The following is a 26,838-nucleotide window of genomic DNA, read 5'->3' as shown; positions in this document are numbered from 1 at the left end:
GTTTTCCTTTTTAATGATGTTCCTGGAGTGTGTGTGAGTGCGAGAGAGATATAGGTGAGGTCTGACAGACTGCTTTTAAGCTTTGTTGATGTTGTCAATGTTTCTTGTTTCTCGGTTTAGATGCAATCCAAATTTCCCCCTTTTGTACTTCACCCTATAACATGTTAGGAATAGTATACTACTCTTAGTGTTTTTGTTCCAGCTGTGTTCCAAAACACCTGGCTGCAATTTCCAAAGAACCCTAAAGACCTTGATTAGTTTATTCAGGTGGGTTTAATTAGAGTTGGAGCTAACCTCTGCTGGGACTAGGAATGGGGAACACTGTACTTGCAAAATTAAACATTTAACATAATGAGGTCAGGTGACAGAATATTTTTTTATTTTGGTATTGAGAAAAGCACTTTACCACTTTTTTTTTTTTTTTTTGACAGCAGAATTAATGTCATCACTGAATTATTATTCAATCATCATTCCTGTTTATCCCTGACAAGCTGCTTTGAAACAATCTGTATTGTATAAAGCACTATATAAAAAGGTGGTGGGAAAAACAAAATCTTTTTTAAAGATTTTTAGATTTTAAAAAGAAGAAGAATATTACATTGTTGTCACATAACCTTGAATAAGTGGCTTCCTGTGATCACCTAACATATCACAAATGTGTGTGTTTATTATATACTGTATACTACCATTAAAAATTTTGGGTCGGATCTGTTAAGGTTTTTTGAAAAGTTCTTAAATTTTCTTGGATATAAACCAACGCTGGATTTATTTGATATAAAATAAAAATTTTAATAAATATTATTTATAGATAAACTTTTTTCTATTATAATGTATCTTAAAATCTAATATATTGTGATATATATATTTATAAATATATATATTTGCTGAAAAGTTTGAGAGCAGTAAGATTTTTGGTGTTTTTTTAAGAAGTCTGTTATACTGACCAAGGCTGCATTTGATGAAAAATAAGGGGAAAAAATAATTATATGATAATGATTTTCTATTTAATATACTTCAAAATATAATTTATTCCTGTCATGCAAAACTTTTCATCAGAATTTTCATCAGTCCTGATCCTTTAGAAATCATTATAATATGCTGATTTGATGATCACTGTATTGCACTCAAGTGACAACAATGAATGATACCAATGTTCCCTCTAATTTTTTTCAGCACTGAGCAAATTCTTTTTTTCTGAGCGCACATTTCAGTACTGTGAGCAATTCGCAACCACACGACTTGCCGAAAATGACTACGAGCCTGCGTTAGCCATAGGGATTCAAAGAGATGACAGCAAATGCATCAATATGTTTACAAGGTTGATATTTATTCAATATCCTTTATAATGGTTGGACTTTGGGAAGATTTTAATGATGGTGTTTTACCAGTCTGTTTAGTTGGATCTTTGGTTGATAAGGTTTCAATAAGGTTTAGAGAGGTTATTATGACTGGTTCACTGGTTATTATGACTGATAATGATATATAAAAAATAAAAGTATCCAAGATGTTTAGTCATTTCTCAGCAGGTACAACATTTAAGTGGAACTTCATTGAAAGAAAAATGCTAATGCAGTGCTTAACAATAATAGGCCTATTAAATTGATATGGTGTAAATTTTCCTAAAGGTAGCCTATATAAACAATTCAATAACTGCAACAAACTAGTGCAACAAACTAGGTTACAAAACATGTTATTTGAATTTCATTGAGGATGATAGGCCTATCTGGCTATGTGGCTCATCTTGTCTGCAGGCCTATGGAAGACACATCTCTCCAAAGAACAGCATCTGAAAAACAGGTTAACCAAAAGAGAAACATAATTTCTCTTCAAAACACAAAATCATTATTACATTAAACAACTGCAAATATACTAAAACAGAATTAACCTACATGATTCAATGACTAAACATAATTATGTCAAAATGTTGTTGCAGTAATCAAGATCACTTATGCACTGAGATATCGGTACTTTCATCCACAATTAGTGTGTGGACACGAGCATTTCTTATGCTGCTTATCATCTCAGTCTGCACAACTGAGTTGATGCATTCCACAAATTCAAAAGCATAATTTTTGCTTCTCCAACTCTGAGGTAGGTCGACCTATTTTGCCATATGATCGTGTATATCCTGAACTGATAACATGGACATGTTGGTGTTAATTGCTAGCATCACATTGTCGATCAATATTTTTATTTGTTCAGGGTCGGATCGTGCTCTCTGAATTCGTCTCTCTCGGGATTCATTAGTTTCGGTGAAAATTTTATCGATAGAGTTCCCATGTCTAAGTCTTAATGTTTTCAATGCGTCTACATGGACTTTCTGTGTCAGATGACGCTTTAGGTAATCAAGCTTCCACTCGGACCAATGTTTCCCCCGAGCGAACTCTCCTTTCACTTTTGCCTCCGAGCAGAATTTGCAGATCACGCCACTCCTTTCTTCATATGTAAATATGTCTGACAGTTTTATCCTACCTGGACCATCTTTTGTGTCAGTTTGGACTATTTAATCTAGCCACTCATGTTTAAATGTTAGGCAGACCTTTTTCTGGGGCACCTGCTCTGCCTTTCTCTTCGCCATGATAGCCTACTGTATAACTGCTGGGGCACGCCAAGAGTAACCTAGGAAACTTGTATGCAAACATTCTAACGTACATCCGGCTTGGTTGTCACATCTCAGTATTTTAAATGTTTATTACCTATCCTGCATCGCATTTGATGCTCCGATGTTTAACCCCTGAAAAAAAAAAATTGTTTGTGCGGTCTGAAAAATGTGCGCGGTCTGAAAAATCTATTGCGCGACTACTTCGACTGGCCTGCGCGGCCGCGCATGCGCGCAGCTTAGAGGGAACATTGTATGATACTATTGCATAATATTCTCTGTTGCAATCTTTTCCTTTCCAAACATATTCTGAAATACTGCAATGTGTTTCTCACTTTTAGTGTGTATATTATCCATTATGCAGTAAGGACTACACTAGTATTCTATTCTGAACTTATTCTATAAACTTTTTATGTACTATTTTTAAAATTGTAGTAAGAGTACACTACATACAGTGTAGGATTCAGTAAGTAGTAATGTAGTGTTTAATTCTGAACACAATTCTCTCTCCCTCCCTCCAGTGTTTTCGCCCCGTTCCTGTCACTGTCTAATTCTCTGTGGGTTTGGGTACCTGTGGTGACTGTGTGTCTGTGTGGGTTTGGTGTCCTGGTGTTAGCATATGAGTGTGCGTGAGTCTAAATCTCTGTTGGTTAACGTCTCTAGATACTTTCTGCCTAGTGTGTGTAATTCCTTACATTTTGGGGGTCCATCTTGTTCTCTGCTTTCTCAGTGACTCAAGCTGCCATTTCTATTTGTGTCATCCCTTCCCTCTACCTCCATCTCTCGATGCCTGTCTCCTCTCTCTTTCATATCTGACTCAACCCCCCACCCACCCACCCATTTTCATATCTATTTCTGGTGCCTACTTCTAACTATCCATGCAAACATCACCTCGCCCTGTTTCCTCATTACCTCCACTCCTGTGTATCAGTGTCTTTTCGATATATGATTCCACCTCTATTTGATTCCTCTCCTCTAGTTGAATCATTCTCTCCTTATTTGAATTCTGACCTTTGACCTTTGCCCATGTCCCTTTAGGAGTGTCCACTAAACCCCAAGGCAGTGAGCCTGGGAGAGCTGTATGGAGAATACAACCTCTCCACCAATGAGTGGACAGACGGCGTTCTCTCTGCACTTATGAGGACAGCCTGTGCAGGTATGTGTCTTATTTTGTTTTGTTCTTTTGGTGTTTTTATTGTTTTTTGTTTTTTTTATGTGTACACTGTGTAAGCTGTGTAAATGTCAACTTTTTGCCTAACATATAGATGCAGCCATTTGTTTTAATCACACTTGTAGTCAAATACATGTGCATATAAAGACAGCAGTCTGCTGTAGATTTCTGCATCAGTGCACTTTAATCGTTACTCTTGCGCTTTTCACTTCTTCACATCAATACAACGTCAACTACATTTGCCTCCAGAACTGTCAAAGCTTGTGAAAGAAAAACAAGTTCAGGTGTCTCATTAAAGAGAGAGGAAGCTTCTTGGGTGAGTCTGTTTTGCAGCCTTAGTATTGATTTGTTTTTGAAAGAGTATCATTGTAATAATGCACACTTTAATGATATGAATCATAATGCTGAATGATTACCAGTTTAATTGAAGTTTAAAGAAACACAATTCTGGTTTGGTCTTACTAATGGGGCTGTGGTGGTGCACAAGACTCAAAAAAATAGAAGAAACATTGTTTATGGACACTGATGTACATACTACAGCTTTTCAGATTCTAGTTAACACAGTAGTTTAATGCTGGTTAACAATCATTCAGTAAAGTCACATCAATAATTGCAAATAACAGTAGAAATAGGTATTGCATTTAGATCTTTCATATGTTTTCATATAGAATGCCCACTTTCAATTCATGATGGCTAAAATAATTTATTTTCTCATGAAATTTATTTCTGAGTGACACATTACATAAGTAAAACGTTGTGAAAGTGGATTCATGTTGACTTTTAGGCTTGTGCTCATCAAGAAGTTTAGAAATTTGCTGACCGAAATAACAGTCGCAGATAGCAGGTGCGACGTCAGCTGAAGCACTGACAGAGACGGAGGACAGATAATGAGTCAATGAATCCTGATGTCACAAAAAAGAAAGAAAGAAAGAAGCAAAGAGCGAGTGAAAATTGTTGTAGAAAAGTTTGCTGATTGGTTTTCTTTTGCCATCCTGTCCATCCTGGTCTGTATCCACAAACCCCCTCTGTCTCTCTGCCAGCCTCTTGAGTATCACAGGAAATCACAGAGCTTGTTTTTTCCAGCCTTTTTCTTTGATCGCTATACAGCTAAAACAGCAGGGATTGGCAGCACTTGTGTGTGTGTTTTGTCAATTTTTGTACTTGTTTTCTATGTACAAACCAATATGAAGTTTGTCAATCTGTCCAAAGTAGACTCTCAAGTCGTTCACGAAGGATGCGTTGTGTTATTCTGGTATTTCTTAATTATTAGTCTATGTACTCATGTCTATGTACTCTATGTACTCATTACGTTTTTGGTTGTCATGTCTCTCAAAAAAAAAAAATGTTATTATTCTAATTAATTTTATTAAAATAATGTGTCATCTTTGGTCTTTATTGTTGTGTATCTCTGTTAGGGGTGTCGTGATATACCGGTATTGATGATAACCGTGATATTCAAAGCAACAATTATCGATATCGTGTTAATTTAGTGTGTGACGATATACCATATTAGCGATAACTGCAATATTTAAAATGAACAGTTCTCTTATGATAACACCACGTAAATACTCCAGCGCCAGTACCTGGTTGAGCTCCCAGGTGGCAGTATTGTGCCTTAACGCCGACTTCTGTCACACATGAAGAAGACGCAGCGCTCGCAGCTACTCCGAGGAGAGCTGTGTTCGTCAGAGTAAGTGTCATTATTTTACTAGTCATAGAATGTGAAGTTGTGTTTGTAAACATTCATGCACTGTGAACTAACTTAAACAATGAACAATTAACATTAACAAAGATTAATAAATTGTGTAATAAATGTATTGTTCATTGTTCATTCATGTTAGTTAATACATTAATGTTAACAAATGACATCTTATTGTAAAGTGTTACCATTAACATTTATTCATCATACTGTTGAACTTGACAGTATTTTCTCTTGATATTTCATTTGAGCTTCAAAGAAGTTGGAGAAAGCCAGAGTCTTGTGCCCTGCGTTTATCGGTATCCTTAAGTTCGTTGGGAGAAAAAGAAAAACTCAATAAACTAAGTAAAAAATAATTTGACAAGAATAATTTTTTCTATATATATCACGATATATCGAAAACTCTTATGGCCACAATAACCGTTATATGAAAAAATCTAATATTGTGACATCCCTAATCTCTGTGTTTTGTAATTTTTAACTTGTCACACTGATCTGGTCTATTTGATGTTCCCTGTCTCTCTCTTCATCTCTCTCTTATATTGCACATCATTCTGACATATTTCACATTATTCTTTAACAACAAACAGCACAAATATCCTGTCTTTCCATCTTTTTTCTCTCTCTCTCTTTTATTTTTTCAATTTCAGTTTGATTTATTGGCATGACAAATAACAAGAAAGGATGGCTGACAAAGAAATTATCTTCAAAGAATTCCTCAGTTTCCTTCATTGGGCACTCTCTCTACTTTTTTGCCTTTAAACTGTTTTTAAGAAGCCTACTGAGCCAAATTCCCCTTACTGAAGGCATACTTAGAGGCCTACATCGTAATATAGAGTTTTCTCTAAAATAGATTTTTGAAATTTCAATACGTATGAGTATTTTGAGCCGAACATGATTTTACAGGGTTGACTTTGGAAAGAAAATGTTGTATTACTACAGTGGGAGTCTAATGGTTTACAATGAAATCTGTGTGTGTGTTTGCACTGCATTATTCTTTTGAAACTGTCTGACAGAGCCAAAAATGTGCCTTTCCCCAGATGCTTGTGTTTCTCTCTGGACTTCTGCAGTCCCTTCCTCCCTCTGATTCCCCTTGAATGTTTCAATGGGCTTCATTGGCATGACAAGTAATGGTGCATTTGCCAAAAAGAATGAGTCAACGAGTATTAAAAGGAAAATACAAAATAAAAAGGGGAAAAAAATATTAAGCAGTAAGGTACAACATACTGCTAAATTGTGAATAATACAGCACAACCTTGAGTACCTTAGTGCTTCTATTAAACAATTAGGACACAAGTGTTTATCACAGAGTCTTATTTTCAGCGCGAAGTTGATGCATTTCCTCAGTGACCATCACGGATCAGCTCTAGGCAAGACGTCATCCTTTTTTGGAAGGCTAAACAAAGTAGTTTCACTTTCACAACGAAACACACAGTGTCTCCACAACATTGGCGATAACAACAATACTACAGTGAGAATAAAAGTTATGCCTTCTTTCTTTGCGTGAACATTTGGGCGGTGTTATGCAAATCTTCCCTCAAAGTGACGTAGATGTGAGGGCGTGTTTAAACAAGGCATTTTAGGAGAGCGTGTACAAGTCTTAACTTTTATAAAGAATATCTATTTGGGTTCAAGACTTTATTCTTTGCAACTTTAGGATGTTATCTATGGACTAACAGATTGTAACACTCCAAAGAGAAAGAAAAATTTGAAAATTGCATCATATGACCCATTTAAAAGGTTGCTTACCTACTTTCCCTCATAGAGTGGCAAGTCCGGCGCTGCCTCTACAGCATTCTTTTTGTTCTGCCGATTATAGGGAAGTTGTTTAGTTGTCAAATTGTGATATTTGTAAATACTTTAGCAGTTTTTATTGAACTTTGCACACTGAGTCACAGTGAAATAAAGCATCGACTCAGTTTGGTTTGGTTTGGTTTGCTATATAAGAACAACCATTCATCTTGTTCTTTGTTTATTTTGCCATGTTTTCAGCCAGCTTGTTCCCATTGCTGGGTTGTTTGCCGAGTGTGGACCTAGTCAAGATGATTCCAATTTTCCCCAGAGGACAGGTGTACATTTTTGGGCCAGATAACTTTGCATTTGTTTGGGTTTCCCAGTGTGTTTAATTTAATCACATTTAATTTGTGTTCTAGTGTGGTTTAGTCCAATCACATGATCATTCTGCTCTTGAACCTCAGTCTGTAGTGAGAGGCTTGTTTTAAATTTACAGGATTTTATACTGGTATTTTTGGAGACCACTAAGTTCTAAATAGTTTTAGAATTTAATTGCCCATTTTTTGTCTTCATAGTTAATGGATATCAGCCTAATTATACCCTGCATGCATTCTTTCTGGAGTTCCACGTCCTTTTTTTTTTTTTTTTACAGAATTCAACAAGCAAGGTCTCAGTTGGGTGTTTTTCCCATTTGTCGAGTTCTTGGTTTGTTAGTGGACCACACACCTCGCTGCCATAAAAAGCAATGGCCTCAATTACTGATTCTAATGTTTTCAGCCTCATTTTAATTGAAATCTCAACAGGACATTGCCTTTTATGACACAGTGGGCCCTGTGAGCCATTCCTCTCAATTCTTTCACCACAGGGTTCATGTTGCCTGTGGACCTGAGTTTCAGGCCTAATTGTACTTTGATGAATGTGTGATATAATTGGATATAAATATGTTTTTCATGCATGTACATCTGGATCTTGAAGGTCAGTATTCAAGTTTTTAATTTTAGGTTTACTGCCAGGGTAAATGGTTCAGTCTGTCAGTATTGTTCTAGTATGTCTAACTTTTGCTGTGATCCTGAATCAGAACCAGGTCTGAGCCAAACTGAGTGATACCAGAAATTACGGATGCTGATTGAACTGGTTGGAAAATACTAGGCTCAAGCAACTATCTATGCTCAACCCTCTACATTGTGACTAAATCACTCACATATGTGACTAAATCTTCACTCTGGGCAACTAAATGATGTCTAATACAAGCCAATGGCTAATAAATTCTCAGATTTTACTCGCCAGTGTGTGAGTTGGAGGTTAGTATAAGTTTAGCACAAATACACTAAGTAGACAGCCTAAAGGCCCTTTTTACCGCATCGGGTACCGCCGCCGCGGCGTCTGTAAAGTGCATTTGCAGCTCTTGACCGCTGAGTGGTGCTTTAACCACAAGTTATCAAACAAGCGCATGACAGCACATTTTCGCAAATAGACGTCAGTTTTGCCTCGCTGATGTGTTAGATTTGACGGTGTGACGAGTGGGGCGGGGCCGAGGGACATGGGAGCGAGGCCGGGGGAGTGATTGGAGATGAACTACACCTGTTCGTCCCACCGGTCTCGAGGCCCATGGAGGAGATGGAAGGATATAAAACTGGAGTGACGACAGTGAAGGACGAGAGAGGACCAGGCCTGGGCTTTTAGTTGTGTTGTGGTTTTTATTTTATGCGCACCAGTCGTCCGTGAGGGGCTGGTGCGCTGTTTTGTGTTTATTTTGTTATTAAAATGTTTTTGATTGTCCGCCGGTTCCCGCCTCCTTCTTCCGGATGAATATGAAGGTTGATATCGTTACAGTGGTGCCGAAACCCGGGAGAAGGAGGGACGCGCTGCTGAAGATCCCTCGCCGCTGTGGTGAATCCGCGGTGCCATCGAGCTGGCGAGGAGTGTGCCGCCATGGACGCTCGAGGCGGTGGACTGGAGCGAGTTGCCGGGGACGGGCGAGCTCGCTACCGGCCGCCCACGATGTGGAGAGACGGCTGCCGTCTGTGAGGGAGCGGAGGAGTCGGCGCCGTTCGCCAGGTGGCCGGAGCCTGCTGCCTCCGCCGGAACGGGGAGGAGCAGGGAACGGGGGACTCCTGCCGGCTGCCCAAAACCGGAGGAGCCATCGCCGTCCACCGGGCGGCGGAGGAGTGTCGTGCCGTCCGCCGAGGGCCGTCCAGTGCCACCGCCAGGCACCGCGGAGGAGATCACCCAGCTGGTGGAGGGCCGAGCAGCGGTGCGTCTGGGAACCGGAATTTTTTTTTTTTTTTTTTTTCCTCTCTCCCCTCTCTCGTCTCTGTCGCTCCTCCTTCCATCTCCTTTTCTCTCGCCTCGCCTGTCCTACCCCCAGGTTCCCGCAGGTCCCCGGGAGCGGCCCCCCCGGAGGGAGGGGGGGGGGGGGGAGTAGAGCGCAGTCTCGGGAGTACCCCCCGGCCTGCGAGGGGCGATGGGGGTATGTGACGAGTGGGGCGGGGCCGAGGGACATGGGAGCGAGGCCGGGGGAGTGATTGGAGATGAACTACACCTGTTCGTCCCACCGGTCTCGAGGCCCATGGAGGAGATGGAAGGATATAAAACTGGAGCGACGACAGTGAAGGACGAGAGAGGACCAGGCCTGGGCTTTTAGTTGTGTTGTGGTTTTTATTTTATGCGCACCAGTCGTCCGTGAGGGGCTGGTGCGCTGTTTTGTGTTTATTTTGTTATTAAAATGTTTTTGATTGTCCGCCGGTTCCCGCCTCCTTCTTCCGGATGAATATGAAGGTTGATATCGTTACAGACGGCTTCAGTCACGGAAAATGAAAGAAAAAGACTATAGTTAAAATATTTAATATATTTAAAATGTAATATTCACAGATGAAAGTTTGGTACTTATGAAGTTATGTGCATTTATTAGAACGAATTCAAGCAGGATAAATGTCAATCCTGTGCCTGAACCTGTGATTATATTTTCTCTAAGCTACATGGTATTAAACCATGTTTTAGATTTGACACATTTAAAAGGTGTGCAGTATTATTTATATTATATTAATTATGCGTTATATTATTCAAAAGAAATTGTGATTTACTTTGCATCTGAGCATTAAAAGTGGTAGCCTATTTTAGGGGGGTAGACTACATGGATTAATATGCAATGTCAATATTTTCATATATTATGCCTATATTTTAATTTATATTTTAAAATTCCTTTAATAAAACAACATGCATTTTTGTTATTCGTTACCTGTCCTTTATTTTGACAGATAACTTCTTGGAAAAAAGACATTTGTCTGTAAACTGATTAAGAAATTGTTGCATGTTTAAATGTGAAGCACTGTATAATTTCGTTCACATTAATTATGCCTAATTAGCCTAAAACAAGAAACGAATAAATTAAACCTGCACGATTTAGCTAAATCTTTGAAACTCTAAAGAATGGACGGATTAATAAACCGTCCTCATGATTAAACTCAAGTTCTCTCATTATAATCAACAAATTGCAGACAATGTGAAAAAGAGCTTCATTAACTGACAACATAAGTGATTTTAAAGGGAGCCTTCTTTACTTGCTTTTAGTACTGGGCGATAGCATATGCACTAAAAAAAAAAATCCGATTCATGATTTAAATCGATTTTAAAATCAATATTCAAATGACAAAGACATTTTTCAAAACAAGTTTTAATATAGTTATAAACTTAAACTGAGCCAAGATGATAAAAAACTGTAATGTTATTACCTTAATGCTGGAAAGAACTTTATTTTATTTTATTATTTTTTTTTATTCTATATTATTTTTATTATTATTTATTTTTTGTTAATACTAGCCCATCAGCTGTGCAAATTTTGTTTGTGAGGAAAATAACAGTACATTTTATCTAAACAGATCGATTAATTTCTTTAAGATTTCAAAATCAAATAGCCTACTGATAATGTAGTAGCACTGTAAGATCACATTTGTTTGAATGCATTATTGCTAAAGCGATTGCGTGTGAATGTGCTTTATCTGTTTAAATCATGCTTTAACCCGAAAATAATCAGTAAAAGAAACAGACAAACTCATATAGCCTTTAACAACCTGCTCGACTATTGCAGTCATTATAACCTGATCAAGCCATAGCTAAATATGTTTAACATGAATTCTTGCTGAATATGCAGTTATATTACGGGCTGTTGGCATGAATTGAACTCGTGATGGAGGCTCCAGTCAGAATCACACTGCTCCGCTCATCCTTTTGCTCGGCGGCGTGTCTCTGTCAGACTCACGGGGGAGGGTTGAGCCACTCTGAACTACGGGAGAACTGAGTGGTGCGTCGGTGGATGTTAAAAAGAAAACCGATTTTTATTCAAACAAACCGATGTAAATTACAAATTCAAGTTAATTGATAAAATCGATTTATCACCCAGCCCTACTTGCTTTCATATTATTTAATGAAAAAAATAAAAAAATAAATGCCGCTGCATTTAAATGCAATTGTGTAAAATATGTGCAAGATTTGCACTGCACGTGTGATGGTAGATGTGCAGCTTTTATTCTTATTTATTTTATCTTCATTACAAATCTTGTTTGGTTTCATTTTGGATAATTGCATGTAAAAAATAATTTGCGTTGTAATGCAAAATGTGAATTAATATTCATATGCAAGTATTTGTGCAAAAACTATTAATGCGCATTAATGACAGGGCGCATTAATATTCAACATTCAACAATCTGTGAATGTTGCATTTCTCTGTCGGAGAGAGCCAGCACTGTGAATTTCATCTTGCAGCAGACAAGAAAACATTTGTTTACTAATAAATAATTAAAATGTCTCATTTTTCACAATTATTAGGCTACTTCTGCATGTGCTTTGTGGCAAACTTAATGCATGTGCTTGAGCGCGGAATATATTAAGATTTGATTATGTAAATTTAATATAAACCCCTGATTAGTTGAATATAACAAATGAACACTAGAACTAGAAAAATCTTACGTGGGGGCAGACCATTTTTTTGTCTATAAACAAAACAACAGTCCTATATAAACCGGATCAGCAACTTTGAAAGCCTCATACACTGTCCATATGAAAGAGCAAGAGATTCACACCTTTATCTCGACCCTCTGATCAAATTAAGTGCTGGTCATAATAATCACATAAAAAGATTTAATGTGAGCAACAGTGTGTTTCCGATGGAAGTGGTTTACTTACTGCGCAGCACAGCCACACATGCACCACAGTTAAGTTTGGGATAATTTTATTTTAAATGCCATAATGTCAGTTGAAAACATTGCAATTGTGTTTTAAAATACAGCAATGAGCACCACAAAATAATTTATAGATGCGCGTTCAGCGGTCTCCGTGCAGGATAGGAAAAAGTCAACAAAGTAAAATAAGCTCAAACATATGGCTTGCTCTTTTTATTTTATCAAATGATCATAATCACGTCTATTCATTTTATAATCCTGATTCTAGCATTTTATTCAGACTAAAAACTCAAGTGAGAAAGAAAGTGTGTGTGTGTGTGTGTGTGGTTTTTGTACATCCTGTTATTCCAGCGACTGAGTGGCTGCAATAGATGCATTTTGCAGCATCAAGGTTAACGATTAGTTAACTAATTGATCGTTAATTAAACGAGGCATGATCAAAAATTGACATCCCTAATATATATATTATAGTCTGGCGAGTAAACTAAATAATTACTAGCCAATGGCGATTCAATTGCCAAGGTGTCCGTAAAGGGTTGATGCTACAGGTATTTTATATATATATATATATATATATATAGCTGTAATTTTATTCAAATATTTTCTTTTAGTTCATGTTTTCTGTTAATAATTTATTTGAAATAATATAATTTACTTGAAATTAGAATTTTAAGACAATGTGCAGTCTGCTGCTAAACTCACGGTCAGTTGGTCAAGTTTTGCATAACCCTATTTTGCATGAATGAACTGCTGGCGGTTTATTCACCTTTTTATTAAATGGTTCCTTACCAGATAAATGAATGAATGGACATGGAATATAGATTTTATATGAAATATTGATTCTGAGTTGAAGAAGTCAAAGAGTGATTCAAGAGATGCAGCTGTGTTGGAAATTGGTTGGGCCGATGGACAATGCAATTTAGCGGCCATTATGCAAAAATATTTGGCTACAGAGTGCAATGATCGATCAGTCAGGATCAAATATTCCAGACAGTTAAGCAATAATGCCATAATTTTTAATGTCAAACAGCAGGCAGAATGGAAGACTTTTATGAAGTTATGGCAAAAATCTTGCATTTTTTTGTTTGATATTTATTTCAATGAATGTTAGAAGTATAATCAGATGTGCTGTAATTTTGGTATTTAAAAGTCAATTTTACTTCTACTCAGGAGATTGTGTGCTTTTTGTGGAATTCTAAGAGTCTGGTATTGATTACTACAAAACTGCCCTGCCTAGTTACCTCCCACACAAATGCTTTAGACATTATTACAGATAAATTCATTCCCCCTTTCAAGAGCCATATTGAATAGCTTTTGGAGAGCAAGCTGGAATTAGTACATTTAGCTCTAGTGCATTTGCTTTTTAATGTGGTTGTTTTGTCTTGAAGCTCTTGCGCGGTAATGCAGAGATCTAATGGATTCTGATCTCAAAAGCTGATTCGAACACCTCAGGCTGTTTGTTTATTTAATTTTGCTTAGAACTCTCTTTTTCTCCTGCTTCCCCTGCAATTTAATTTTCCTTTAGTTTGTGCCTGACATCTTCCTCATACTTTTAACCTAATTTGTAGAGCCGTTTTGTCTGTACCCCTTATACTGTATACATTACAACTCTTTCCATCACACAGACAGGAGTTTCCTATCAGTACTGAACTATGTGACCATACTGACCAAGAAGACAACTCAATTCACATCCAGTCGCAACACAATTCTTGTGCCAGTCTGTCTGTTTTGTTCTGTCATAATTTTCTCGCTTTCACGTTGTTCCAAACCTGTACGCATTTCTTTCTAGAAACCCAAAAATGTAAGATCTGTCATCATTTATATGGATTTCTGTTGTAATGTACTGTAAAAGTTTAGGTGGAATGGACTTTAAATTGAGAGACAGAAGTCTCCGGTTTGTTAAATATATCTTCATTTCTATCATGACAACTCCCTGAAGATTTTTGCATGGTAATGGATGTGACACTGTTAATGTTTTTGGTCTTGGCGGAATAGATTTGCTACGCTGCTGAATTGCTGCTGCTGGTTATTTCTGTTGTTGATTATTGCTGCTGCTGCTGCTGCAAGCAAGTACGAGAACTTGTTACTTTCAATACATATGCTGATATGGTGCTGTGTATTTAAGAATACTGCTGCTACACAAATAGCATATAAAATAACCTGTAGCAGAGCTATACAGGTGGAGCTGGGGAAGGTGGAGGATTTCAGAGGAACTCTGAAAGCGCACTGTGAAATGCTCTATTAAATGCAACATTAAAAAATCAGCTTGTTCCAAGAAGTTTAATGCTGTGAATATTATCGGTTTGCGTTGAGCACCCATTAGCCTACGCCATCTAGAGTTTCATGACAGAACTTGGCATTTATTTTTCAAAGATGAACAAAAGTCTGTTGGGTTTAAAACGACATGTAGATGAATAAATTATTGAATATTTTAATTTCTGGATGAACTATCCCTTTAAGCTGTTTTTTTTATATATGTGTGTGAATGCATTTCTGATATAATTTTGAATGTAAGCTCACGGTTTGGAGTGGCTCAGTGCAGTTTGTATCTGTTGCCTGTGTCCCCTCCTCCCTGTTCAGAGAGAGAAGATGGCCCAGAGGAGATGTGACACTTCCTGTAGCTGTGTGTGACAGGTCTGGTGTTATTCGCTTACCCAGGCAGCCAGCAGGCCTGCTGCTTCCAGACAGGGAGCGTTTGTATGTGTGTGTATAAGACAGATGGGCTGTGTGCTGTGTTTGTGTTTTGTTGTTTTGAGTTCAGTAAATGAGACACACATGGACTGATAAAGGGACAGGAAAAGATAAATGATCAATTAGAGGCTTCACCACAATTGCCTGCAAGTCTCTCTGGTGTCTGTGTGAAACCAAACTAGGGAAATGAGACTGACAGAGAGAAGAAGAGAAAGGGAAAATGAAAAATAGAGAGACAAAGAGATCCAGGGTGTATTAGGAAATTCACATTCATTCTGTGCGTGTGTGTTTGTGTGTGTGAGAAGCACTAACACTACCTCTCTGTGTGGCCGAACTCAGATGAGAAGCCTGATGAGAAGTGGATTGTGTTTGATGGGCCAGTGGACACGCTGTGGATCGAGAGCATGAACTCTGTAATGGATGACAACAAAGTCCTCACACTCATCAACGGAGAGAGAATCTCCATGCCTGAACAGGTACCGGTGCCAGACAGTACTCGGCACACATTAAAACCTCTAATGCTGCCCACCCGGTGTTATTTCACTTCTGATACTGTGCACTTCACCTCACTAACTCATCAGTGTACTACAGAGAACTATTTAGTATTTCCTTCACTTATGACCTTTTTCATCAGTTATTGGGTGAATCTTGTGAAGAAATGCCTTAGGCATATAAAAAGGCATTATTCAAAGGTTTGGGTTAGGAAGAATTTTTACTTTTACATAAATTAATCATTTTATTCAGCAAGGATACTTTACATTGTATCAGATAGTATCAGTAAAGATTAATTCAATTATTTTATTGTAATAACATTTTACAGTATTGCTGCTTTTACTGTATTTTTAATTAAATAAATGCAGCCTTTGTGAGACTTAAAAATAAAAGCTTTCAGATACTAAAATAAATCATCTTAACAAGCCCATATTTTTGAATGGTAGTGTATTTTGCATCAAGAAAAGGAAGCTTATTTTTAAAAATGAAAAATAAAAAATCTCTGTAATGCTTTGTTGTACAATTTTACTTTGTGGGGTAAGCGATTTTTCAAAAACACTTTAGAAAACTGATTCAGGTTGAGTAGCAAAACAAACTTGTAGTCAATCAGCAGTATGGGGCGTGTCTACTCATTATGTGCAGGAGAGAGCGCACAGTGCAGAGAACAGACATAGACAAGATAAAAATAAAGATGGTGGGTAAAAAACAAAAGAGGAACACATTTGAGGAACAAAAGAAGGCTTAAGGGGATAGTTCACCCAAAAATGAAAATTATGTCATTAATAACTCACCCTAATGTTGTTCCAAACCTGTAAGACCTCCGTTTATCTTCGGAACAGAGTTGAAGATATTTTAGATTTAGTCCGAGAGCTCTCAGTCCCTCCATTGAAGCTGTGTGTACGGTATACTGTCCAGGTCCAGAAAGGGAAGAAAACATCTTCAAAGTAGTCCATGTGACATCAGAGGGTCAGTTAGAATTTTTTGAAGCATCGAAAATACATTTTGGTCCAACAATAGCAAAAACTATGACTTTATTCAGCCTAATTTATATAGAATTATATTTTTCTATTATAGTGATGATGATGATGATTATGATGATTAATTTAAAATATTAGAATTTAGGTGGGACAATCAGCTTTAATGCATAGAAATTTATTTTGCAATACATAAAATCATAATGGCCTTAAAATAGATTTCTTTTCATATATGCAAAATAAAATATCTTGATTATTTATTTTGCTTCAGTGTGAAATAGGACGCTGTCATGCTCTTGACAGGTTTCATGAGATTCACTTTTCAGCTAAGTGACAGTTCTGTGCTTATTTGGTTGGGTTTAACCATTAATGAGAGTGTGTTGCAGGTCTCATTATTGTTTGAAGTGGAGGATCTAGCTGTGGCGTCTCCTGCTACTGTGTCTCGCTGTGGAATGGTTTACAACGACTACTCTGATTTGACCTGGAAGCCTTATGTTCAGTCCTGGATGGAAAAACGGCAGAAGGTTTGGGACGCAATGTGAAACATCGTGTTATACATTTGGAAAAGTGCTCCATCTCTCTTTTGCTCTCAGGTTGAAATGGATCATCTCAGGCAGCTGTTTGACTGCTACATAGACAAGACCCTCACCTTTAAGAAGACTCACTGTAAGGAGCTGGTGCCCATCACTGAACTAAATGGAGTGGCATCGCTCTGTAGGCTCTACGACTCACTGGCCACTCCAGGAAACGGGGTCAGAACACTTTCACTTCATTGATGTGTACAGCTAATATTACAACTGTAGATGGACAGTATAACTGACCATCGTTCATGGAACATCAGTCTATTGCTCAAAACATTTAGAATGACATGAGGGAGATTTTTGTTCATGGGTAAACTAGTCCATTAAAAGCATGCTTTTATTCATTTTATCTAGGGTTTATTTTTACTGACTGTTTTTGTTTTCTGATCTTGCAACTCCCAAGTCTTGTGTTAGTGTCTGTCTTAGTTAAACTTAATTAAATGTAATATTCAGCTCTATTATAGCTAGTTTACACAAGCCTAATACTATAACTCTCTTTGGCTGGTCAGGTGAACCCAGCGGACTCTGAAAACTTTGGGCGTATGGTGGAGCTATGGTTCATCTTCAGTCTCATATGGTCTGTGTGCGCCTCTGTAGATGAGGATGGACGCAAGAAGATTGACAACTTCCTGCGGGAAGTAGAGGGAACTTTCCCTAACAAGGTATACAGTGGGCCAAAATGTCTATGTACACTTAAAAATGAAGTTACATGTGCCATTAATGTCACCAAATAGAATTACAAAATAATGACTTAAATACCTGTGAAGTGATTTCATTTTTTGTAAACTAGTTCATGCATTTTTAAGTATCCAAATACTTTTTGGGGCCATGGTCGCCTACATACAGTGTGAAATAGATAAGATATTTGTGTAATTAATGTAAATGTATGCATGAAAAAGTACTGATGCTCTGGATCTAGAATAAATGTTTAAGCCTTTTTGCCTACAGAAACAAATATATTACTGGAGAAATAATCACCTTGTATTAAACCTCAGGACACCATCTACGAATACTACGTGGACACCAAGAACAAAACGTGGGCGTCATTTGAGGACAAGCTGCCCAAAGGCTGGCGCTACGCCTCCAAGTGAGATGTGTGTGTGTGCCCCATCCTCCCCCTATTCAGGGGTCTCTGCCAGCCGCCTGCGGGCTCAGTCAAAGGCCTCTCGCCTGGCTCCCTCCCAGACTTCTGAATTCCCCGTCTATTCATATTTCTCATCTTTTTCATCCTTCTTCATCTTTCTCTTCTCTCCCTTGCTCTCATTTGTCATGTCAGTCCAACTCTTTCCCCTTCATTGTCCTTTGTCCTATTGGCTTTCTTTGCTCCCTCTTTGTCGGTTGTCCTTTTTTCCATCCTGGGGTTCTTTTTTTTCTTACCTGACTCTTTTTTTTATCCCTCTGTTCATTTGAAATGTCTCGCTACATCTTTCAATTTTCAGTCTTTCAATCAAGACTTTTCACCTCCTCGGTATTCCCATTCATTCTGCTCTCTCAACTCTATTTCCTCCCACCCATTTTTGCTCTTTCTTTCTCACTCTCTCGCTCTGTATTCTACTTTTGCTCTTCATTTTTGTCCTCTTTTTGAAACATGTCTCATACTTAGCTGTCCCACTTTTCAACTTTCTTTCTGGCGTCTTTTTAATTATCACCTGTCTCTCTGCAGTGCGCCGTTCTATAAGATCATGGTCCCCACAGTGGACACTGTGCGCTATCATTATCTGGTCAAGGCTCTGGTGTCCGCTCAGCACCCTGTGCTCCTGACGGGTCCAGTGGGGACAGGAAAGACTTCAGTTGCCCAGAATGTCCTGCAAAGCCTGGACTCAGTCACGTGGGGCATGCTCACCATCAACATGTCCTCACAGGTGATGAGAAACACTTTTAGTATTAGTAATAAGGTACATTTTAAACTCAGCAGGAAAAAAGAAGATAAGAAAAATCATTTTTGCAGTAAAATATCTTCAGGAAAAGATATTTGATCAGCAAAAGTTTGGTAAGGTAGCACTTAAACAAGTGTGCAGGAATATGAATATATATTGAAATATTCTTAACCATAAAGGTTATATTTTTGGTTAAGTTTATTATGCATTTATTTTAGTGCTGTCAAATGATTAATCGCATCCAAAGAAAAAGGTTTGTGTTTACATTATATATATGATTGTGTGTGTGTGTGTGTGTGTGTGTGTGTGTGTGTGTACAGTATATATTTTGATAAAATTCACGTTTATACATTTATATATTCACATTCTTATATTTTATATTATATATAAATATTTTTAATATACAAACATAACACACACACACACACACATATGCATATTATGTAAACAAAAACATTTATTTTGGATATGATTAAGAATTTGACAGCACTAATTTATTTAACAACAAATAAAAGGACTGTGTTGTGTTGGCAAGTGAAATAAAAGCAAAGAAAACTTAAGTGCACTGAAAGATAGGACTGGAAGAAGAAATGTTAAAAAGGGCTATTCATGAACCATCACCAGGTGTCTCTAGGAGGACTGCCCCTGTAATAAGTGAGCTGTAATTTGGGTTGAATAAAAGAATGAGTAATAATGAATGAATAATAGGTCATTTTAGTTTTGTTAAGAATATTTCTTAGCATAAAAGACTGACATATTAAAATAGTTATGAGTTCTGGTGCTTAGAATAAAAATATCTCCAGAGAACAAAAACTAAGTGTATTATAACTTTCAAAAGTTGGTAAGATTTTGTATTTATTTATTTTTTAAGTTTATGTATGCTCACCGGGTGTGCATTTGTTTGACCAAAAAATATAGTAGAAACGGTAATATTAAGAAATAGTATTATAATTTACACAACTGTAATGAGTCATTGCTAAGATAGGCCCAACCTGACGAGCAAATATTAGAACACATGTTGAGAGCTCTACCATCATTATCAATCATTATCCAACTATCATCATCATCATTTGTTATTATAATAAAGCATTTTCCACTAATCTCCAAATCTGCAGACACGCTCACTGAATATTTTATCGTCTTTGGGTTTACTTGTTAATGTTCTTGTCTTAATAACATTATTTTTCTGTCTTTCTTTCAGACTAGCTCTAATAATGTGCAGGAGATCATCGAGTCTCGAGTGGAGAAGAGGATTAAAGGTGTGTATGTTCCAGTAGGAGGGAAAAGGATGGTTGTTTTCCTGGATGATCTCAACATGCCCGCCATGGACGACTTTGGCTCCCAGCCTCCTCTGGAGCTGCTCCGTCTCTGGATCGACTATGGCTTCTGGTACGACCGCCAGAAACAGATCCACAAGTGTATCAAGGTAAGACTATGTGGGTGCGTTTTATACATTTTTATATAAGTATATTTTTTAGATGTGCATATAACTACATGTCTTCTCTCTTTTTTGCCATGTTCTAAAAGGACATTTTTCTGCTGGCTGCTATGGGGCCCCCTGGTGGAGGGAGGACTCAGATATCAGGACGCCTTCAGAGTCGCTTTAATCTCATCAACATGACATTTCCTACAGTGAGTAGAAATTCACTCTAAACTAGGTGTAAATTGATGAAATTATGATGGAAGTATGACTGCAGCGCTTTACCGTTTGCGCACAGCATGTAACAGCTTTATAGTGTAAAGCAGTTATTGACAAATAACTAAAAAGGAAAGAAAAAGTCATTTTTCTATGCAAATAAATTTTAACGTAAAAGGACTAATCACAATTCAGTATTAAAATATGCTGATGATGCTATAGCTGTCGTTTAAATACTGAAAACTCTGCAATGATGTATGAAAACTTTAATCATACAAGTATTGTTGTTGTTAAGCTAAAAAAATACAGACTACATGAATGCTTCACATAATACTATACCTATATACAACAAACCTACTGACAGATTTTGACTTTAAATACTATATATAAATGTTTACCTATACATAACTACAACTAAAACAAAAACAAGATTCAAACTATACAAATGCTACACATAAACACTGTACTTATACACAACTAACCTATTAACAGATTTTGAATATGAATATACTTTATATAAAAGTTTACCTATACATGTGCTGAAAAGGAAAAATAAATAGACTATACGAATGCTTCACATAATACTGTACATGTGCAAAGAGAAACATTGTAAGTCAAGCAGCTGGGTGGAGAACAGTGCAGGATGTTCCCCGAGAACAGTGCAGTTCTTGCATAGTAAGCAATGTAATAAACCATGCTTTAAAGCACATGACTACAGATGGTATATTTGGATTAAATCAGTGGTTAGTATTTTTGCGGCAGCCCAGTTTGAAACCAGTTTAAAGCCACTTACAAATGAGAAGAAACAAGCAATTTATCATAAAGGAGTCAATAATATTAGGAGTGAGTTATTGGAAAAGCGGAAATATTTTATTTCATGTTCATGTCACACTTTCTGAATAATGAAAACTGTTTTATTAAAAAGGAATAAAAAATGCATACATTTTTTCAGTTGTTGAATTCTGAATATATAATTGTTTATATACTATTTCTTTATAATATTTTTGTTGCAAAAATGCATTAAACATTTCATTATAGAAAATGGCTTTTGCTATATATAAAAAGAAATACATAAAATGGGGATACTGTTTTACTTGAAGTAGTATATTCACCACAAAATGAAAAATGGCAGCTTTTTCTCACCCCTATGTAGTTCTTTCTTTCTTCTGTAGAAAACAAAAGGGATGAGATGCATGAGGGATGAGAGGATGATTGTGACTGTCAAGCTCCAAAAAGCACATAAAAGCACTGCATCGTAAAAGCACCATAAAAGGGGTCCAAAGGGGTCTTGTGCTATATTCCAAGTCTTATGTAGTCATATGATAGCTGTGTGCAAAGAACAGACTAAAATTTGAGTCATTCACTGAAAATCTTGCCCATAACCCATTTGAACCTGTTGCAGTGATATATGCAATAATGTCTAAACCTCCTAAGCGAAGCACTCTCTTTTCTCAGATGGTGGTTTAATATGATGTTTCTGTGCACCAAGTTCACCAATTACTTTTCCTCTTTTGTCTTATCTGCTCTATTTATCTCCGGTTTTATCCACCCCTGTAATTCCTTCTCCTCTTCTATTCTCTCCAGGAGTCTCAGATAAAGCGTATCTATGGCACCATGATCAGTCAGAAGCTGCAGGAGTTTGAGGAGGAGGTGAAGCCCATCGGTGGGGTTCTGACTCAGGCCACCCTGGAGCTCTACCACGCCATTACCACCCGCTTCTTACCCACGCCTGCAAAAATACATTATCTTTTTAACCTCAGAGACATCTCCAGGGTACTTAACATCATGTGTCATGTGTGATTGTCTCTCCTCTGGAAAAGGAGCAAAATGTGGTTTAGGTACACCCAGTCTGAGAGTAATATCGTTTAGATTCAGAACGATTGATTCCAGAAAGCTGAAACAAAACATATCTGTCCGCTTTGCCACTTTAAGACCGCATGCCTAAGATTCAGATGTGTTTAAGGAACAGACTGACTGACCGTAAAAAGACTGTCTCTTACTTTTAATCACGTGCATGGCTGTACAAAATAACACCTTTTCAGAACATGCTTTGAAAGCATCTGAGACTGCAAGGACACTTAGTGTATTTCTTTTGAGTTGATCAGACAAAAAAAAAAATTTTTTATACCTAACAAGAAATTAGACTGAAGGCTTTGTCCATGTGCAATATGTCCTCCAATGCAGGTGTTCCAGGGTTTACTGCGAGCACACAAAGATTTCCACGACACAAAACAGAGCATCACCCGCCTCTGGATTCATGAGTGCTTCAGGTACAAACAGGCACAGGTCTGCACATACAGATACTTGTGTTAGAGGAACAAACCAGTAAAGTTTTGTGTATGTTTCAGGGTCTTCTCTGATCGACTGGTGGATCATGGAGACATGGAGACTTTTGTGGGACTTCTGTCAGAAAAACTGGCTTCTTATTTCGATGTCCCCTACCACACAATTTGCCCCAACAAACAGCCTCCTCTATTTGGTACACACACATACACGCACACACTGCTAATTTGTGTGTCAGTGGGCACTCCTAGCTCTAAGTATAATTGTTATGTGTTTTTATTGTAGGTGACTTCCTGAGGGAGCCACATGTGTATGAGGACCTGTTGGACTTTAAAGCTCTTAAGGTTCATATGGAGAACGAGCTAGAGGATTATAACCTCACGCCTGGTGTGGTGCCCATGAGTCTGGTACTCTTTAGAGATGCTATAGAACATGGTAAGTGCACAGTCAGAGAGAATTGAGTAGTTTAGCATAGATCTATCCCAAAAAGTTGCAAGTGTATGCCTACAATGGGAACTCCATGAACTATCACCATTGTGCATTTGAGTGAAGTTGCTTCTGGGTGAGTATATCAAGGTGTCATTGAATTATGACATCATATGAAAAACAAATTGCACTAGCTCTGTTCTTTTGGAGCCATCGGTATTCATGGCACAGTAATATTACAGCTCTCATCATTTGCTTACATCCATATTGCAATACCCATGATTCAGAGCACACTCTGTAGTCCCATAATTCAGTGACCAGTCTCCTCAGTTCTCATTCAGTGCTCGCACAAATATAACTTTCTTCAAAATCACATGCACTTCAGCCCTCAGATCCCCCACAAGCATGAATAATTACCCTTTTCATTCCCACAAAGAAAAACGCAATCGCATTACAAACCCCTCAGCAGGGAGAATAATTAGGTGGCCGGTTCCCCAGCCTATACGTCACTCACCCGCATGCAGGCATTTACTGTCAAAAGCGCATATAAGAATGCTTTATATGCATCCTGTCACGCACACGCCACACTGTGACATTAAAGTGGTCTCACATTCAGCTCGGTGAATGCGTCTCGCATGTCACAAACACTCAGTTCAATGACATGCCGCTGTGCATAGCTGATTGATTACGAAATTAGCAAGCATAACGTGTATGTTTATATGACTATGTGTTCATAACTAATTATGGTTTTGTGCCAATTAGTTTCCTTTGTGATAGGTTGTTTGTTTGGCCTCCTGCAGCAATGATGTGTGCCCGTGTATTTGTATGCATTGACATTTTAATGTGTTATACTTTCTGTTTGTAAATGTTGCATTGACCAAATGACACATGATTAAAGGCACAAAATGTACGATTTTTTTTGTGTACTTGCAGTATCCCGAATACACCCCCGATTTCCATTGTTTTGTAGAAAACATGGAAACACGGAAAATGCTTTAATATGTAATGTATTTTATTAGACAGGTGAGACTGCATAACATTATAACAGAACTTTTAAATGTATCTAGTATGATAAAACAGCGCTGCTTTACTCCACATACTCGCTAGCAAAAAGAGTTGAAGCGGTAGTGTGTCACGCTCATTCAGCGGCCTTGTTTCTCTGTAATGGCTTTCAGCTTCATTCTACTACATTAATAAATCATTAGCTCATCCATGAACATTACTGTGCCTGTGTGCCGTCGGATTGCATCGGCTGTGGGGATGAAGACAACAGCTCACAGCTGCCATAATTCCACACTCAGTCATGGGGTCATCAAACTACATTTTTGTTTCTTTGTTTGTTTTGAATACGCGCCCTCTAGTGGCAAAGACTTACATATTTCGCCTTTAATGCAAGTAAATGAATGAATTGGAAACAGTGCCCTCTTTCTGCCCCCTCAGTAACGCGTTTGGTACGTGTGATCAGTCAGCTCCGGGGGAACATGTTGCTGGTCGGTATCGGTGGCTCTGGCAGACAAAGTTTAACCAGACTTGCCGCCTACATCTGTAAGTTTACGATCTTCCAGGTGGAGGTCACCAAACAGTACCGCAAACAAGAGTTCAGAGAAGGTGAGTTCTGCACACAATTTCTACATTTATTCATGTGGCAGTTGTATCCAAAAGCAACTCACAGTACATTGAAGGTGTACACATTATAATCATGTGTCATTCCTGGGACTCGAACCGTGACATTGGCATAGCTACTTCGTTTAATCTTTTCTCAGTCCAGCTACTTGACCAAGGCAAAGTAAATTAAGTAGCCTGGTTGGGACATCAGCAAACCAACATCTATAGCCATTTTCCCAGTAGTTTAAATGGCTATATTAACATTCAGGCATGTTAAATAGTATTTCAAGACCAAGTAATGTAAAGCAGTTGGCTGAGTTATATTTTCAATTTCAGATCTCAAATATAAACCTTTTTTTATATATATCAAAGGCTTTGATATTTTGTCCTGTGGCATGTTGTAGTAAATGTTTCCAAATGCTGAGGAATAACGCCTCTTGCCCTAGCGCTCAGGGCCAAACGATCTATTATGTTATGCACATTGTAGCCTTCACAACACAGTTTAATGTGGCCTCAATGGAATATTTGACATATTTCTCCCCATACAGATATTAAAAAGCTCTATCGGCTGACAGGAGTGGAAAACAAGCCCACTGTGTTCCTGTTTAATGACACACAGATCGTGGACGAGTCCTTTCTTGAAGACATTAACAACATTCTGAGCTCAGGGGAGGTGCCCAATCTCTATAAAGCAGACGAGCTAGATGAGGTGTGTGTGATTGTATACATTTTTAATGCGTGTGACTGTTAGGGTTAGCCTTCTAAGTGACAATGAGAGCAGATTTTTAACATGTTTTGTTTGTGTAGATTCACAATGCTCTGTCAGACTCCGCAAGGAAGGACAATATCCTGGAGACATCAGATGCCATGTTTAACTACCTGATAGAGCGCGTCAGAAACAACCTGCACATTGTGCTGTGCATGAGCCCTGTAGGAGATCCATTCAGGTGCAATTTTCTTTTAGTGTGTTTTATTTGCATGACAAAAAACTGCATTGATATTGCTAAGAATTTGCAGCGAAGCCTCATACAATTAGAAATGGAGCAAACAACAGTGCAAATGTAATAAAAAAAATATATATAATTATATAACTTATAAAATGAAAACATTTTAAATTAAATTATACTGGGTTGTGAATTTTCTGTACAGTATGATCAACCAGAGTTGCAAAAATCCAAGTGGATAAATTGCTGCATAATTTTACTGTAAAAATTACATAATAATAATTATTATTATACTTTATTTTACAGTATAATTGTATTATTGCAATAGTCATTCTTATCTTTATTGATTTCCTTTTTATAATTTAAATAATTATTGCTATTAATATAAATAATAAGTTATACTACTATTTTATTTCACAGTTATATTTTTTCAATAGTAATTCATTTCTTTATTGATTCAATTTTATAATTTAAATTGTTATTATTAACGTGTAGTCATACTGAATTAATTTAACAATTTAATTTATTGGGCATGTGCTCAGCTACTGTTTTTCAATATGATATTCAATATGATTGCAATAATAGTAATAATAATAAATAATATTAACAGTAAGAAAAACAGAGGCTGAGCACATGCCTAATTATTAAAATAAATGAAATGTGTAAAGCATAACATAAGCCTAAATGTAACAAATAATACATTTAAAAGTATCAATAAAGATTTATTTAAGAACTTGTACTGAGCAATGTGGCAATTAGTATTAATAATTAACGTAAGGAAGTGTACATAAAGACGACGAGAAAAGGCAATCAGTGTCCTTCATAGTGTGGCAGACAAAGACATACTGTGCTAGTTACTGTACATACTATGGATATCACATGTAAAGGCATGATTGTTACCCGCCACCACTTCAACATTCAGTCTCCACAAAATCCCATGTGCGTGGAT

General features: G+C 37.5%; 1 protein-coding gene across 1 annotated transcript in view; it reads left to right on the top strand.

The window, feature by feature from the left end:
• The window catches only part of dnah2 (dynein, axonemal, heavy chain 2), a 153,768-nt gene that overhangs the window by 95,123 nt on the left and 31,807 nt on the right, over positions 1–26,838 (top strand). The window contains exons 43-58 of the mRNA XM_059525133.1: positions 3,638–3,755; positions 15,411–15,547; positions 16,924–17,061; positions 17,131–17,289; positions 17,628–17,780; positions 18,114–18,205; positions 18,782–18,980; positions 20,197–20,421; positions 20,523–20,627; positions 22,216–22,404; positions 22,816–22,901; positions 22,980–23,110; positions 23,200–23,349; positions 24,781–24,948; positions 25,494–25,654; positions 25,753–25,892. Coding sequence (XP_059381116.1) covers positions 3,638–3,755; positions 15,411–15,547; positions 16,924–17,061; positions 17,131–17,289; positions 17,628–17,780; positions 18,114–18,205; positions 18,782–18,980; positions 20,197–20,421; positions 20,523–20,627; positions 22,216–22,404; positions 22,816–22,901; positions 22,980–23,110; positions 23,200–23,349; positions 24,781–24,948; positions 25,494–25,654; positions 25,753–25,892 — 2,351 coding nt within the window. The remainder of the gene's footprint in view (positions 1–3,637; positions 3,756–15,410; positions 15,548–16,923; positions 17,062–17,130; positions 17,290–17,627; positions 17,781–18,113; positions 18,206–18,781; positions 18,981–20,196; positions 20,422–20,522; positions 20,628–22,215; positions 22,405–22,815; positions 22,902–22,979; positions 23,111–23,199; positions 23,350–24,780; positions 24,949–25,493; positions 25,655–25,752; positions 25,893–26,838) is intronic.

The sequence above is a fragment of the Carassius carassius genome, chromosome 3 (assembly GCF_963082965.1).
Source record: "Carassius carassius chromosome 3, fCarCar2.1, whole genome shotgun sequence".
NCBI classification, from domain to species: Eukaryota; Metazoa; Chordata; class Actinopteri; order Cypriniformes; family Cyprinidae; genus Carassius; species Carassius carassius.
This window is presented reverse-complemented; position numbering and strand designations above follow the sequence as displayed.